The 16,454-nt window shown below is 33.2% G+C and overlaps 3 protein-coding genes across 3 annotated transcripts; 2 read left to right on the top strand and 1 right to left on the bottom strand.

Moving 5' to 3' along the window:
- Positions 1 to 1,268: 1,268 nt before the first annotated feature.
- Positions 1,269 to 4,166, top strand: LOC105951716 (two-component response regulator ARR2). Its single transcript, XM_012975168.2, has 6 exons — positions 1,269 to 1,447; positions 1,997 to 2,146; positions 2,253 to 2,612; positions 2,742 to 2,818; positions 3,207 to 3,734; positions 3,842 to 4,166. The coding sequence occupies exons 1-6, from the start codon at positions 1,357 to 1,359 to the stop codon at positions 3,917 to 3,919; spliced, it is 1,284 nt and encodes a 427-aa protein (XP_012830622.2). The 5' UTR covers positions 1,269 to 1,356; the 3' UTR covers positions 3,920 to 4,166.
- Positions 4,167 to 5,031: 865 nt separating this feature from the next.
- LOC105951732 (Glutaredoxin family protein) lies at positions 5,032 to 6,463 on the top strand. Its single transcript, XM_012975184.2, has one exon. The coding sequence runs from the start codon at positions 5,311 to 5,313 to the stop codon at positions 6,160 to 6,162; it is 852 nt and encodes a 283-aa protein (XP_012830638.2). The 5' UTR covers positions 5,032 to 5,310; the 3' UTR covers positions 6,163 to 6,463.
- Positions 6,464 to 11,027: 4,564 nt separating this feature from the next.
- On the bottom strand, positions 11,028 to 15,211 carry LOC105951733 (putative ADP-ribosylation factor GTPase-activating protein AGD11). The gene is made up of 10 exons (XM_012975185.2): positions 14,856 to 15,211; positions 14,636 to 14,775; positions 13,961 to 14,047; positions 13,757 to 13,841; positions 13,109 to 13,184; positions 12,847 to 13,010; positions 12,435 to 12,672; positions 12,132 to 12,248; positions 11,950 to 12,045; positions 11,028 to 11,646 (listed from the first exon to the last, which is right to left on the bottom strand). Exons 2-10 carry the CDS (start codon positions 14,679 to 14,681, stop codon positions 11,365 to 11,367), a joined length of 1,191 nt encoding a protein of 396 aa, XP_012830639.2. The 5' UTR covers positions 14,682 to 14,775; positions 14,856 to 15,211; the 3' UTR covers positions 11,028 to 11,364.
- Positions 15,212 to 16,454: the final 1,243 nt, after the last annotated feature.

The following is a 16,454-nucleotide window of genomic DNA, read 5'->3' as shown; positions in this document are numbered from 1 at the left end:
TTCACATTTTGTTGGTTATACTTACAAGTCTACAACTAATATATTTTAACAACTAGTACATAGCTGACTAAAGATGAGAAAATCTATTTCAAAAGGAAATTTGAAAAACTAATAAAAGTAATTTTATTGTTTACATATATTTTTATTATAACAAGTAAGATTAGATTTTTTTTAAAGTATTAATTAATAAAAGATAAATGAATGCATATACACATGTTTTTCTTAAACGAAACTTAACGAAGTGGCAAATAACGTCTTTTATATAATTTGGGTTATTAAAAGTACGATAACTTTTATAACTTTCAATCATTTGCCAATTTTACTTTTCAGTAGAACATCGATAAATTAATAATCTCGCTTAAATAATAACTTTTCTGATTCCGATTCATTTATAATGTGAAGTTATTAATTAAATAATTTAATATTTTGCTGAATTAATAGACTTTTATTAGTCCCAACTCTATTAATTTATAAAGGTTTAATTAAAGTTTGTTTATTTGTTCCTTCAACGGTAAACAACAAAAAAGTTAAATAGGCAATCAAATATAAATTGGAATAATTGAGTATACTTTTTTTTATTATGTTTTACCCATGCTTTCTTGGTTCCATGGTTTAAGTTACAATATGAAAAGTTTATTATTTATATAGTTTAAACTTTAATATATAATATTAACTACAATATTTTATTTGAATCATGTTTCTTAGATAGTATTTGTTGGAATATATACTATCTATATATTTTCCTCTTTTTGCTTTATCTTTTTAATAGATATGAAAAATAAATCTTCACTTTTCATTATTATATTATTTTCTAAGCATTAGAGTGCAAGGGTGTGCATAATACAATATTTCATTTATTCTAATAATCAAGAAATCTAATTTTAGTAATTTTACATGCATTGTGACACATAAAATAAATCTCATATATCTAATTCTAGTAATATTCTAAGAAATCTTGCTTTAATACATAATACATACATGATGTGATGATTTCGTCAACATGATATATTGACTTTTTGACCTCATAATCATTTATTGCTTAGCTTAATTATCTACCATTAGTCAACTTATATACAAAAAAAAAAAAAAAAAAAAAAAGATTAAATGTAAAAAGGATTATATTTTTAGCATTTTTATTGCTAAACGTTACGAGTTGAATTCACCGTCCAAAAAGTTGAATATCTATTAAATGAAAAGTAAAAATTGGGCACGAAATTTCACATGAAGAAATTCTATATAAACCCTAATTTTATATTATTTTTTTCACTACCATGCAAATACATTTCTAAATTATTTTAAATTCCATATACATTATAATTGAATTTTTCAATTATTTCAATTGCGTTTTTGCCAAACATGGCACAAAAGATTCATGTGTTACTTGTTGAGCCAGATAGTAAAGATCATGATAAAACTTTGAATATGTTGCATTACTACTCTTATGAAGGTATATTAATCAAACTTAATTATCCTTTTAATCTTTTAATTTATGTATAATAATTAATAATTAGTAGCAAAAATAATGAAATTAATTGGAGTTGTATTGCATCATCAAAATTAAATTTGATTGTTATTATGAAGTCGTCTTCGTAACGACTATATTTTTAATTTAAATTTTTATTTCGCGCCAAAATTTTAATCGACGTCATCTTTACGTTTTAATTTTTATTATATCACATAAACAGAAAACCGTTAAATACATTTTGATGAAAAATCGCTCTTTATATTGACAAGATCGCCAAAATTTTATGATCCGTTCTGTCGTTTATTGCATGTTTTCGTACGTTAAACTAGTATTTTATAATTAAGATTTTGTTTATGCATGTTTTATTTTTAATCTGTCCTAATTTTGTTTGATTAATTACACTAATGACATGTTTCTTGTTCATTTATACAGATCGAATATATAATTAATATCTCTTGAACTTTTTTTTTCTTTTCTAAAATTGTCGAGATAATTAATTACTTTATCGATTTTTTTTTTCTTCTCTTTCAGTTACTCCGGTTAAGCTTGCATCCAGCGCGCTATCGATTTTATCGAAAGATAAGGTTAAATTCGATCTCGTGATGGCGAATCTGAATTCACCCGACTCGTGTGGCCTCCAACTTCTACAAGATGTTGTCAAAAGGGATTTGCTTTTGATTCGTGAGTTTTTAATTTCTTGATTTTTTTAGTTATAACTTTTACGAACTCGAGCTTGATAATTATATATATTTACTCCAATTTTTTTTATTCATTTATTTATAAATAGTGATGTCGAACGACGATGATCCCGTGATAATTACGAGGGCTATCGAGCAAGGAGCATTTCTATGCATCAAAAAGCCGGTTACGATGCAGATAGCCGGATACCTATGGCAACATGCGTTGAGCCAGAAAGTGAGTCGACTCAAAGAGAACGAACGAGTCGGAGATTTCATAATCGAGTTCGGAAATCAACTAGGCAATGCTCAAGAAATACAAGAATCGAAGAATAATAATGTGATTAATTTTATTCATGGAAGCACTTCACAAAACGACAACGTTTTGGTGAAAAAGAAGGTTTGGGCTGAGTGGAGTGATGAACTTCACCAAAAATTTATGGTTGCAGCCATTGAACTTGGTGATGGAAGTATGTTTCTCAAATTCATTTTTTTTTTCTCAATTTTAATTATTTCACATTAATTAATTAATTAATAATTATTACAAATTCAATATTTTTTTTTGGTGGAAATATATTTATTTATTTAAAATTAATTAGGATGTTATCCGAAGGAGATTCTTGAAAGAATGAACGTACCAGAACTCACAAGAATGCAAGTGGCAAGTCATCTTCAGGTTGGTTTTTATTTATAATTAAGCATTGCATTAATTAAATGATTATGCTTTAATTTTTTCATTTCCTAGTTAAGATTGATTAGTGTTTTAATTAATTAATTAGGATTTAGACTAAGATTCTAGGTATTTAATTTAGATAATTATTATCTTTCTTGTTGGAGATGAATACTAGAGTTTTTGTTTATTTATAAACATTTAAATAGCTTTCTTTTGTTAGGGTTTCATTATCAAGAAAATTACCGTTGAAAAGATCTTACGTCGTCGTATGCAATATTACGAGTAGTTACCAAAAGTTGATTCGTATAACGAGAATTTGAAAACTTCCGTACGTAAATTAGAAAATAACGAAACATCTTCATTAATTAATGTTCGTCCGACTTTATTACAGAAATGCCGCAATGCCAAGTGGCTACCTCCCGGCAAGAGAAAATCGAAGCAAGATAATCATAATACGGAGACAGAGACAGTAACAGCGGCCCCAAAACCCAAAGTCGGAAGGTCAAGAACCGAGAGATTCGGATCGATGCCTCGTTTGGACGACTACACCAAGTCCCATTTGGCCCAAAAATACCAGCAAGAGATGAACAATCAAGAATTCGCCATCGACAATCCACCGATGATAGAATCCAACAATATGCATGGAAATTTCAATCCCGACGTCGTCGAAGGATATAACGGTCAACTTCTTCTCGGTCACGACAATACTAATTACCCTTTTGCTCTAGACAACAACGATGCATTCAACATGGGACAAATCGGAGAAACCTTCGGCTTCGACGACGAGCAATTGATCATGTACGGTTTCCAAAACGCGACTCCTAATAGTGATGACGTCACTAACTCCATGGGATTAGGAATGGACTACAATGGAAGCTTCCAATCACTTGTTCTTGATGCAGATGTGAACTTCAACCAAGTAATTAATTAATTAGCATTATTATTTTCTATTTTTTAATTCTATTACATTCTTTTTAATTAATTAGTTATTTAATTTATTAATTTTGTTTCATATTTGTTTTGCAGATGTCTATTGTGGGTAATGCAATTAATGAGTGGGGTGAGGGGGAAGAATCAATGAAAGATGAAGAAATTGATGGCTAGATCTATGGGGAAGAATAATGTGGCATATTATATTATATATTTAATTAAGTTAAAGATAATAAATGATATTAATAAACAAATAAATAAATAAATAAATAAATAATTATGATGTATAAGTTAATCAGAGCTACTTAGATAGAGTAGCTCAATCATGTAATGAGGGATTTTAATTTCCTCTTACTGTATCTTATTCTTATGTAATAAAACTAATGTAGACTTATAATATAAAGTATTTTATTTTATTTTATTTTTATGCCTTCATTAGTTAAATTTTAGCAAAGTTAGACGCGGTTTTGTAGATTTTACACCAGATGAAGTACACAGGGTAATTCTGCGTCATTGATCTACACATACCCATGTATATGTGCGTGTTCAATGATTAATTATTTATATAGATCTATGGTGCAAAATTACTCGGTGTCTTTCAACAGAATGGATAGTTATTTATATAGACCATGCATGCAATTAATTTGAACTGTAAATAGTAGTTAAACGTCCCATTGTTCGGGTGTACAGGTGGAAATTGGAACGGAATTTCCGATAACCGCCGACTCCGATCCGAAATTTTCCATTTTTGGAACAATTATTTTCAATCCAAATTTCCGACTTTCGTTTCTCCCAAAATTATTTGGATAAAAAATGGAATATATGTGAGATTCTAATTTTTTATCCGATTTAAGTTCAGAAAATAATTTCGAAAATTCGAATTTTTTTCCGCGAATATTACACTTAAAATACCAATATTATTATGTATATTATATTTTAGGTGACCAAAAAATTGAAATTTTCAAATTTCACTCCAAAACTTTCCAATCGTTGAACGATGTAGTTTTGATATTCTGATTTCTGATTTTTTCCGATTTTTTTGGAACGGAATTGGAACTAGTTTTTTACTTCGAAAAAAAACAAACACAAAATCGTATATAAGAAAAAAATCGACGAGATTCAGAAACTCCGTTTGTATTTTCATCCAAATACGTGACAAGTATTGAATTATTAACATCCAACCAACCATTTTTCTTTTAAGAAAACAAAAAAATAAAATAATAATATGACAAGCAATGATTAATGAAGTAATTAATTAACATCCAACCAAAAAAATTCTCAAAAGAAAACAAAAATACATACACAAAATACAATACATATATTCTCACCCCCCTCGCCCCCCTCGTTCCAAAAGGTGATATCATCACCTCTGCATTTTCATTTCATTCAAAAAAAACTTTATACAAAAAGAAAATAACAAATTCCATCTCTCTCTCTCTCTAGAAAGTTTTCTCTTTCTACCAACGTCTCCATTTCCGGCCAAAGGAAACCAGCTCCGATCACCCACCGCCGCCGCCGCTTCCGCCTTAAAACCCCTGCGATTCTCTCGACCTGTGATTAATTCGATGGCTGATCGTAAGAATCAAGGAGCGGGGACGAAACCCCAAACCAACACCAAAATCAACAACCCTAATTCGCTTTTCAATCGGTCGATGACGGTTAATTACTCGTCGTCGGAGGCGGCGGCGGCGGCGGCGTCGGTGAACAAGCCGCTGTACAACCTCTCCACGTCGGCGGCGTTCCAGCGCAACGGCTCGATCAAAAGCCTGTACAGCTCCCCGTTCGGCTCCATGGTCTCCGCCGGAAATTCGTTCAGGGGAAAGGTCAGGAAACTCTGCTCTATTTTCGAATCCCCAAAACACCCCTCCTCCACCGCGAATTCACAAACCTCGCCATTGCCCTCCCCCAAATCCACACCGGACGCAATTTCCCAAAATACCCCCGATCCCTCAATCCGCCTCCCCGGCTCGGAGGACAGGATCGTAATTTACTTCACCAGCCTCCGCGGCATCAGGAGAACGTTCCAGGATTGCCACAGCATACGCATGATCTTCCGAGGGTTTCGCGTAAACGTAGACGAGAGAGATATCTCGATGGACATCGCATACAAGAAGGAATTGCAGAAAGTGCTCGGCCAGAGCAGCTTCACATTGCCGCAGGTGTTCGTAAAGGGGAAGCACATCGGAGGAGCCGACGTCGTCAAGCAGTTTCTCGAGACCGGCGAGCTGGCGAAGATGGTCAAGGGTATCCCTCTGCGCGCCATGGGCCCGTGTGAAGGTTGCGACGACATGAGGTTTCTGCCGTGTGCGAACTGCAGCGGCAGCCGCAAGGTGTTCGATGAAGACGACGAGCTCATCAAGAGGTGCTCCGACTGCAACGAAAACGGGCTCGTTCGATGCCCGCTCTGCTGTTCTTGACCGGCGAAAATACGTGAGTTGGGCTATATTTTTTTTTCTTTCTGTGGATAGTATTTAGTTGAATATTGTGATGCAAGGATTAAAAAAAAAAAAAAAGAATGCTGTTTCTTTGATGAGAGAGGAAAAATCGGGTTTTTGTACATAGTTCGTTTGTGTGCCGAACTTAGGTGAATTGAATTGTTCGTTCGTTCACCTTGGTGGTTGGTCGTTTTTTCTAATACCTTGTATTGTATTGAAAATGTAATGATAAACTATACCATACTGAATATTTAACAAGATCCACCAATTTGACTAAATACAATCTTGATATATTTACGTTTTTTTTTTGAATGGTTGCGTGTGACAACGTGTTTATCGGGCTTGTTCTTTTCCAGGCTACAAATTGAGTTTCATTTGTTTGCCTAATAGTTAAACTATTTGAAGCTGCTTGCTTCATTAATTAGGTAAAGATTGATGTCGGATACGAGACTCTGGTTATGCTGCTGCTGCATATATTATTAGTGATATATAATTTTGTGATCCCAATTGAATCGTTGCTCTAATCTAAAGTAGTTTCGAGTTTCGCTTTGTCTTTTTCCTTATTTTATTTTTCAGTGGTTGCTTCCCATTCTTGAATGTTTCGTGTTCGAATTTTGATCGTATACAATTTTCTGCTAGTAATATTTCTTTTGCATGACGACTTGTTTGCTTATTATTGTTTTAAGTAGATTCTTGATCTTGTAATTGTGGAATATTCAGTGACAAATCTTTATAGGTTAGATTCTGTTCTGGTGATCGATCTGTGCTTAATTGTATGCACCACCACTCGATCAGTCGATGCGAAAATTTTAATTGTTACCTATAAACTTACTAATTTTGATTAGTATTGTCAGGTGAGTTTGAGATCATATATATTTGAAAGTAAGGGCATATTTGAGTTTTATTAATTGCTGATAATAGCTGTTGTTTTTCTTGTGCTCTTAGTTACGAGATTTTAATTTAAATTTGTATCTATTTAGACCAATTGCAATTTGTATAGGGTTTCATCTACATTATTAGTTTCGGAAAAAGTTTTGATTTTTTTATTTACCAGCCACTTATTAGCATTTAAAAGGGTAAATTACAACTACCCTCCTGAGGTATAGTTAATTTACAAAAAAACTCTTCTTGTTTGGATAATTATATCAATCCCTCAACTATGATTTTTTCTTACACCTCCACCCTTATGGTGTCAAATTCAACATAATCATCTAAATTTCACGGAATGTGCTCTAGTTTATACTCACTTTGTGTAAAAATACAGTTTTTAATGCACCACAACCTGATATATACTAGCCAAAAAACACATATTATGATCATCTTGCTTCAAAATGTAGAGTTCGAATGTGATAAAACGAGTATGAAAGTGATAATATTCTATATAATCTCGAAGATTCCACTAAATTTAAAACCGTAAGGGTGAACGTGTAAGAGTATTTATAGTTGAGGGGTGGTTGTAATTAGGGGTGGGTTTTTTTTACCAAATTGCCCTACCAACCCGTTGCCCTACCGAGCCCTACCGATTCTCTACCGAAATATTTCTACCGAATTATTACCGTACCCTACCGTACCCTACCAAAATGTTTTGGTAGGGCAACGGCACTCAATATTATTAAAATGGTATATTGCCCTACCGTACCGAAATATTATTAATAAATAAAATTTTATTTTAATAATTCATATATCATATTTAAAAAGTTAATATAGTATCCTAATTAACTACTATTAGTTAAAATTAATTATACTCTTTAGATATGTCAAAACTATTTTAAGTTGCTTTCATTAATAATGATATAATTGATGTTAAAAAAATTATGTTATAATTTTATTTAAGAAATATTTTATATTGGGTAAATTAAGAACATATATTTAGAATACTTATATTTTAAAAAACTAGTTTTGTACATTTTAAACATGTATACCTTGAATTGCTTTGAAAAAATGATATTCAATTTAGACTTAAATAGTAGATAACATAAATTGGTAATTATCATTACCATACCCTACCGTACCGAACTTATGGTATACCGAATTTCGGTATACCGAACTTTTTGGCAGGGCAATGGTAATGGATTTTATAATACCGAAAGTTCGGTAGTGGTAGTGATTCGACGGGTTTGGTACGGTTGCCCTACCAAACCCACCCCTAGTTGTAATCACAAAAACATGAGAGAGATTTTCGTAATTTGACTATTTCTCAGGGGTGGTTGTAATTACCCAAATTAAAAAAAAACATTCAAGAACTATTAAGTGGAATAGTTCCAAGAGAATGTAATTGAGTTGCATTTCCATTTTGTACATGGATCGATTTCGACGGCATTTATGATCATGGCAAGAGTACCGGCTAAAACGCAATACGCAGGATCGGGTTGTGTCTGAAAATGAGTAATCAACTTGAAAAATCCTTCCGTATTTCCATTTATAATAAGGGCCTCGACCGGTAAATAGTTTCTGCATGCATTCGGGAAAAAAATGTAGAGGAAAGATCAATCACTTGAAAGTACATAATTGTAGATTTTTACGACGCAGAAAATTCACGAGCTTGTGGCATGCATATGTTATATACTACATGTTATTCTTTCTTGATCGGAAGATGAAGAACCAACCACCGACATCATCGCCAGACCAACGGTGCCAATCCCCTTGAATTCGTCGTCGTCGTCGTTGCTGTCTCCGTCGCCGCCGCTTTGGCCGTCGGAGTTAATCCATCTTCTCTGGCTTTCAATTCCCCTATTGAGACGTCTCCTCTACTCCTCCCACTTTCTACCCCTTTATGGAATTATAACTTTTACAGATCTGAACAGAAGCCATAAGGATGATGATGATTTTGATAGCGGTTCTGAATTCGAATGCCAGGATTGCTATATTGGCGGCGAAAAAGAGGTAAGATTGTCGATTTGTCGTCGGAGTCGAATTTTGATGGGTGGTGGTTCTGCTTTGGTTGGTGGTACGAGTTGTGATTTTATTTATTTATTTGTAATAAAAAACCGTCATAATATCAAAGTAAGGTGATGATGGTGTGTTGTGGAGGTGGTGATGAAAGAGAGCATATCTAGGGTTTTTGGTAGATTAGGCGGATAACGACGCGGATAGAGAAATTCGCGCATGCTGAAACCTTAATCGACGACGCACATGTTCAATAGTCGATTAAGCTAATCGACTATGCTCTGGTAGTCAACAATCGACTATGCTCTGGTAGTCAATTAAGGTTGATCGACTCCAGTTTTATATATATATATATATATATATATATATATATATATATATATATATATATATATATATATATATATATATATATATATATATATTTTTTTTTTTTTTGTTTATTGATTCAAATTGTATAGATCAATTATAATGTTTTTATATTTTTTGTTTTTGTAAAATATAGTGAATTTTGCATTTTTTTTGCAGTTATGATTTGTTATTTTTAGTAGCAGATTCTTAATGACTTCATCTTGTTTCATTAGGAGATTTTGATTTTTTGAAATAAGATCTCGAACTTCTTTTGAAGAGGACAAAACCAAAGGGTGTGCAAGTTGCACACCTTGGATCACATTGGCTACCCCACTGACTCCGGCGACCGTCGGCACTTTCATTCCGTGTACGAAGATTTTGCCGCCACCCTCAGCCGCTGCAGCGGAAGTCCGTTGTTCTATGAACAACTCTACTATCTTTGTGGTTACGAGGGTCCAAATGTTCTTGTCGCGGACTTGTTCCCTTTGCGGCCTTCACTTCTTTTCGCACATGATGGAAAATGAACAAATGACTTAAGAAGATAAATGAACAAATGACTTAAGAAGATAAACGAACTTTATAGGAAAGTACTTGTATTGTATTGCTTGAGTATTTACAATTGCTTGAATTTCTTGGATGCTTACAAATGAAGTCCCTGCTCCTTTTTATACTAGGCCACCTCCTCAATAGATGGTGGGGATCTGTTTGGTCTAATGGCTAGAAGTTGTTCACTAGAACACTCCAAAGAATTCCTACAAAATATCTACAAAGGGAAGAATTCCTACAAAATATCTACAAAGGGAGGGTTCTAGAAAGTTTTTTAGAATCCTTTAAGCTACGAATTGATTTTCGTTCGTTTGCCGAGTAGTTAAATCAGTTGAAGCTGCTCTCTTCGATAATTAGGTAACCATTGATTCTGGAAACGAGACTCTGATTATGTTGCTGCGTAAATTATTAGCGATTTATAATTTCGTGATCCCAAATGAATCGTTGCCCTAATCTAAACTAGTTTCGAGTTTCGCATTGTCTTTTTTTTTTTTTTTTTTTTTCAGTGGTTGCTTCGATTCTTGAATGTTTCGTGTTCGATACAATTTCTCGCTCGATAAATATACAACTTGAAAGTCAATAATGGGGCTTAGATTAGATTCATGTTTACGTTTTGAAGTGCAATACTTTCTCCAGTGAATCTTAGTCGTCTGCAAATGGTTCTCGTGATTATTCCGTAATATATAGTATGATTTAGTATTATACCTCCGTTTGCAAACTGAAACGAATTATTTTCTGTAAGTAATATTTCTCTAGCATGTTATTGTTTTAAATAGATTCTTGATCTTGAAATTGTGGAATATTCTGTGACAAATCTTTATAGGTAAGATTCTGTTCTGTTGATCGCTCTGTGCTTAATTGTATGCACTACTTGACCAGTCGATGCGAAGATTTTAATTATTACCTATAAACGTACTAATTTTGACTAGTCATGATAACATAATATTTGCAGGTCAACCCGGTAAATTATTCGAGAATATCAAACATTAAACAAAGTCCAATTTTTTAGTTGATAATGGCTAATCTCCCAAACCAAACGACGACTTTAGTCAACACACGATGTGGCTTCTCTATTTTCACAATCTTTATATTTTCTCCGAACGTTAGCATTTTTCTATACATTATCAAAGATTCAAATTCCGTGTATACAATTGTTTCGGTTACAGAGAAACTAGCATTGTCATCTATATTTGCATGTCGAAAATTAGAATTATAGGCCAAACAAAGCCTAATTGTCCAGGTCGCCATCTCGAAATAAATATCGCCATTTCGCGCACAATTTCTTCGATTGAATCACCATCTCCCGATATTGCACTTTTCTTTTCTTTTTTTTTTTTGTGGAGAAATCGAGGAAAACGGGGTTATGAATTTACCGTCTCGATTAGATTCCGTTCGCACCTACTATTGTGTGAGGGGCACGCATTCGAGCTCAATCTCCAAAACTCCCCTTTCGACATTTTGCAATTTAATGGAGATTTCTTGTTTGACCTTACCATCTTCTAAGGTGATAACACCGTCTTTGACGAGTGTGTTCTCGTGACTCGCTTTCCACTTTCCGAGCTGAGTCGACTCGTTAATCGAGGAGCTCTCCGAAGCCTTTGCAGCTGAAAGCAACGGCTGGATGTCGATCTCGGCATCTCCCATAAAATCATCCGTCGAGAATGTATCCTTGTCGTAAACTAGCTGTCATAAGGAGAAAAAGAAACCGCAAATTGATAGTACTTTGTCGCATAATTTTTTTTTGGGGGTGGTAATAAACTTATGGGAGTTGCTTAAACAAATACCGTTTATTTCTCACTTCAATACCACCAACATAAAAAAAAAATATAGAAAATAAATTGGTTATGACATTATTACCCTTAATGAAATTACCTATTTATTTTCTATTTTTTATATTGGTGGTATTGAAGTGAGAAATAAACGGTATTTGTTTTAGCCGTTCCCTAAAATTGTAGCTTAAAATTTTATCATCGCAAATATACTTACCAACTTAAGAGGAGGTATATTCTCCGGAATCGACAACATTAGACTCTCGTTCCAAACGGGGTTAAGGTTATTCTTGATGACCCTTGTCTTCATCGACTGGAATTTAAATAAATAATAATAATAAATAAATAAATAAAACTTAGAATCATTATAAACATGCAAATAATGGAAATTAGATTTACTTGATTTCCGAGCGAGAGGATTACGTAGGGGTCGCTTGTCACCATATCTCGAACCGCTAAGTTCGTCCCTCGTACTATGTTAACCTTAATAAGTCCTACAAATTCAACCATACCTGCCTATAACACGTAAATTCAAATTTGTAAGAAAATTACGCATCGAAAAAATTCAATAAAGATTTGAAGAAGTCGGATATATTTCATTCAATAATTCAATTGATTAAAATTAGCATTAGAAGCTATATTGTACAAACAAATATTTAATAAAAAACAATATATTTTAAGCAAGAATGTAAGTATTATTACCATAGAGTTGCTCTTTTTGGTTATTTTGGGCTCGGGTCTTCGCCAGCTGTTACGAAAAGCGTGGCCAAGGCCATGGCTTTTGTGGGCCGTGGTTTGTTTTTCGTAACTTTTCTTGTCGAGGGGCAATAGAGATAAAGGGCAGCTGCCCGAAGGACTGCACTGTGAGGAGGGCAGAGTTGGAAACGGGCAGTACAGCTGTAAATCGCAGTTCAAAAACTGATGCAGCTCGTATTTTCTCCTGATCAATAAAAAATAAAATTTACGAGGTCTATAAATTTATGTGTAATGGTGTTGGGAGAAAGGAAATTTTTTTATACGAAGAATTTGAAAATTAAAGTATTGTTTGTCTATATTTCGGTGAAGACATATTTGTTATTGTTCAAATAATGTGAGGATAGTTTTTTTTAACTACCTTATAAAATCGGTGCGCTCCTCTGCGGAAGAGTCGGGTCTTGGTTTTCTATAATGGTCGGGAATACGAGCTTCGTATTTCAAGTTGACTGCAACGTTTCCACCCATTTCTATTAAAGCATCTACTTGATCATTCGTCCATTCATCGAGCTTCACCGAGTAGACCTACATTCGTAAAAAAAAAATTACTACAAAGAATAAATCATCAATTAGATATAAAAAAAAAAAAAAAAAAATCGGGCTCAAATTAAAAAGTTGCATACCTTCGATATATGCACTCCTAAGCTTCTATGTACTCCGGAGCATTTTATACAAATGAAAGCCCCGATGCTTAAAGATCTGGTCACCGAAGATTGAAATAAAAGTTACTAATCATCCCGTTATTAAACAACCATTACAAAGAGAAAAAAATATGGATAAATTACGGCCACCCCCTAAGGTAAGGTCAAATTACGAAAAAACTCCTCCTATTTTGGTAATTACAACCACCCCTCAACTACGAATCTTCATACATGTCTACCATTTTGGTGTCAAATTTAGTGGAATTTTCTAGATTATGTGGAATATTCTCCAGTTTGTACTCGTTTTACCCCATTTGAGCTCCACATTTTGAAACAAGATGATCATAAGATGTGTCTCTTGGCTTGTAAACATCGGATTGTAGTGCATCAGAATCTGCAATTTTACACTTAACGAGTACAAACTAGAGAGCATTCCACGGAATCTAGAAGATTCTGTTGAATTTGATACCACAAGGATGGACGTGTAAAAAGATTCATAGTAGAGGGGTGGTTGCAATTACCAAAAAAGGAGGGATTTTTTCGTAATTTAACCTTACCTTAGGGGGTGACCGTAATTTACCCAAAAAATAAATAAAATTTTTAAATTAAGGAACAATATAAAAGACTTACACCCATTTAGGATCGGGTGATCCGCAATCAGCGCAAACTCGATTCCCGGATTCCGATAACAGACTCTCGAGCCTCCCTCTTGGACCTCATTCACATAAAGCACGAGAACAAAATAATAAAGAAATTTGTTGCAATTGCATATAAAAACATCAAGATTTAAAAATGCAATCTTTGTTGATAATACATAAATATATATTTACTTACTAGAAGAGGAAGAATGTTTCAATTCCCTTGAGCACTGACTCCATTTCGAAGATTTCTCCATTCGCAAGAGGTCGTATAAACTCGAACCTGGTTCAGTTTATGCATATATTAATTTCCTTAAAATAATACATAAATCATCGTAGTTTTGTGAAAGCTTCGCCTAGAAAGTGGTTCAATGTTGTACTATATAAACCAATATTTCAAAACAAATCCCGATATCTAATGGGTTTGGGTAGAACTCGTCCCCAAAAGCTAACTCGATGTGGCTCCCATATTCCACGTACAGTGAAACCTCTATGAATTAATACAGTCGGGACCAGCCAAATTCTATTAATTTAGCGAAATATTAATTTGACGAAATATTCTTTAGCACGCTGCCTTCGTGTCGGGACCGAGAAAACATATTATTCAAACGAGGTTATTAATTTATCGAGGTTCTGCTGTATATAAACATTGTAAGAACACGAAAAATTCAACTTCCAACAATACAGAAATTTCTATCATTCCCTTTCATGCAAATTAGGTTTTGGGCTGATAATTAATGTAAGGAAAAAAAAATTCAATTAAATCAACATTTCAACATCAAAACAACAAGAATCTCCAAACCCCAAAAGGCACTAAAAAAAACAATTATAATAATTAAAAAAAATAATAATAATTAAAAAAGAAAAATACCTGGAACATCTTTAGTTTCTGCTGCATTTCCTTGTTGAATAGACATTTTTAGCCTCGGAAATTCAAGGCCCCCCAAGATCAAGAAACAACCTTATGATCTTAAACAAACCATTTCATCACCCTTTTATTTATTTATTTTTCTGCATTATTAAAAAAAAAAGAAAAAAAATCAAACAAATATAGAGGGAAGAAAACAAAAGCCATAAAAAATCATTCTTACATGATGATACAAAGGTGGGTTCTTGAAGTACGGTCCAGATGAGAAAAAAATTGAGATTCATCGAAACATCTCAAAAGCTTTACATCAATTAGTTGCATGGATAAATTGCTCTTCCCGAATTGGGATTTTGTCAGCTTTTGAAGGAATTTTTTTTTTTTTAAATATAATTTTATTGGATTTATTATAGTAACAAAGAATTATTTTATATGATGAACGAAAAAAAGAAAAAAAAGAAAAGTCAAGAAGATGGATAATATTGAAAATCAGAAGATTTGGGGGAAGTTGGTGAAAAACTTTTTTGTTTTTTTTTTTTTTGTTTTTGTTTTGTCATTTGTTTTTGGTGGTCGGAAATAACCGGACATGTGAATTGTACTTGCCAGTTCTGTTATTCGGACGCGCACGTGCGGCGCGTGGAGTTAAAAATAAAATCATAATTACCATGTGATCCCTCAACCAGGTTTTAGGGATCCAATTTGGCCCAACAAGATGGTTAGTTTCGAAAATTACCAAATTAAGGGTAGTATTGAAAAATTACAAAATTAAGGTTATTATTGAAAAATTACAAAATTAAGATTAGTATTGAAAAATTACAAAACAATTGAGGTTAGTATTGAAAAATTACAAAATTGAGGTTAGTATTGGAAAATTAAAAAAAATTATGGTTAGTATTGAATTAAAAAAAATGAAGGTTAGTATTGAAAAATTAAAAATTAAATACATTTTAAAGATTCACCTCTACCAAATTTAGGCCAAGACCACAACTCTAGTATTCAAAAGAAGTTTATTTACAATACATTGAGAGGGTGTTTGGCTAAGTTTATTTTAAACAGCTGATAAGGTCTTACGTTTGATAAGATGTTTTAAGGCCGTTTACTCTCATAATTAGTCTGGTCAAACTCGGACATCAGGGTTATCAAAGAAAAAAAAAAGTTTACAACTCTCCGCAAAGAGTGAATTAGTTGTTGGCGCAAGAGAACGCGGCGTTATTTGATAGAATTCAAAACTCAAACCATATTGTAAATATTCTTTTAGGTAAAACTCGTCAAATATAGTTAGACTAGTCTAGTTTACATCATCTATAGAATAAACGAGTTATTACACAAGGATAGAGTTAGTGGTGTGCACGGGTCAGTACAGTTTGGTTTTTGAGAAAAATCAAACTCGTAGCGATAATTATGGTTTTTCAGATTTAAAAAACCAAATATGCCGGGGTTTTTTGCTTCTGTGCTAATTGGTTTTTCAGTTTTCTGTTTCTACGGTTTCGGCATCAATTCGATTTATTTTTGACATAAAATCGATATTTGATGAACTGTGCATTTTGGGTTTTCAACCCATTTGTTTGAGAATTAACAAGTAAATAACCCTCTGAAAATTCAAATATGGAAACATCTCTAAGGATTTTTTTACCACACATGCAGTTTTTAAGTCGGGACGGTTCATATCACCTCGATTTTTTCAGTTATCGATGCCAGTTTTCCGTATTTTTGCTCTCCCTCCCCTAAGTAAAGTTTACGTATTATCAAGTGTATTTTTTTTTTTTTTTTGAAAAAGAACCAAGTATACTTCGAGTGGTTGCAGATTCTCCTTTTGCAAAAAAAA

This window comes from Erythranthe guttata, chromosome 14 (assembly GCF_056151865.1).
Source record: "Erythranthe guttata isolate IM_541 chromosome 14, IM_541, whole genome shotgun sequence".
Taxonomy (NCBI): Eukaryota; Viridiplantae; Streptophyta; class Magnoliopsida; order Lamiales; family Phrymaceae; genus Erythranthe; species Erythranthe guttata.
Note: the sequence above shows the minus strand (reverse complement) of the source record. Positions and strands in the feature narration are given on the sequence as shown.

Excerpts from the sequence above, each read along its gene's own strand:
- LOC105951716 (XM_012975168.2), top strand. The coding sequence starts at position 1,357 with ATGGCACAAAAGATTCATGTGTTACTTGTTGAGCCAGATAGTAAAGAT. Across the intron at positions 2,147-2,252 it reads AAGGGATTTGCTTTTGATTC|TGATGTCGAACGACGATGAT; the intron begins GTGAGTTTTTAA and ends ATTTATAAATAG. Across the intron at positions 3,735-3,841 it reads CAGATGTGAACTTCAACCAA|ATGTCTATTGTGGGTAATGC; the intron begins GTAATTAATTAA and ends TTTGTTTTGCAG.
- LOC105951732 (XM_012975184.2), top strand. The coding sequence starts at position 5,311 with ATGGCTGATCGTAAGAATCAAGGAGCGGGGACGAAACCCCAAACCAAC.
- LOC105951733 (XM_012975185.2), bottom strand. The coding sequence starts at position 14,681 with ATGTCTATTCAACAAGGAAATGCAGCAGAAACTAAAGATGTTCCAG. Across the intron at positions 14,048-14,635 it reads AGAAACTAAAGATGTTCCAG|GTTCGAGTTTATACGACCTC; the intron begins GTATTTTTCTTT and ends AAACTGAACCAG. Across the intron at positions 12,673-12,846 it reads GAGCGCACCGATTTTATAAG|GAGAAAATACGAGCTGCATC; the intron begins GTAGTTAAAAAA and ends TTTATTGATCAG.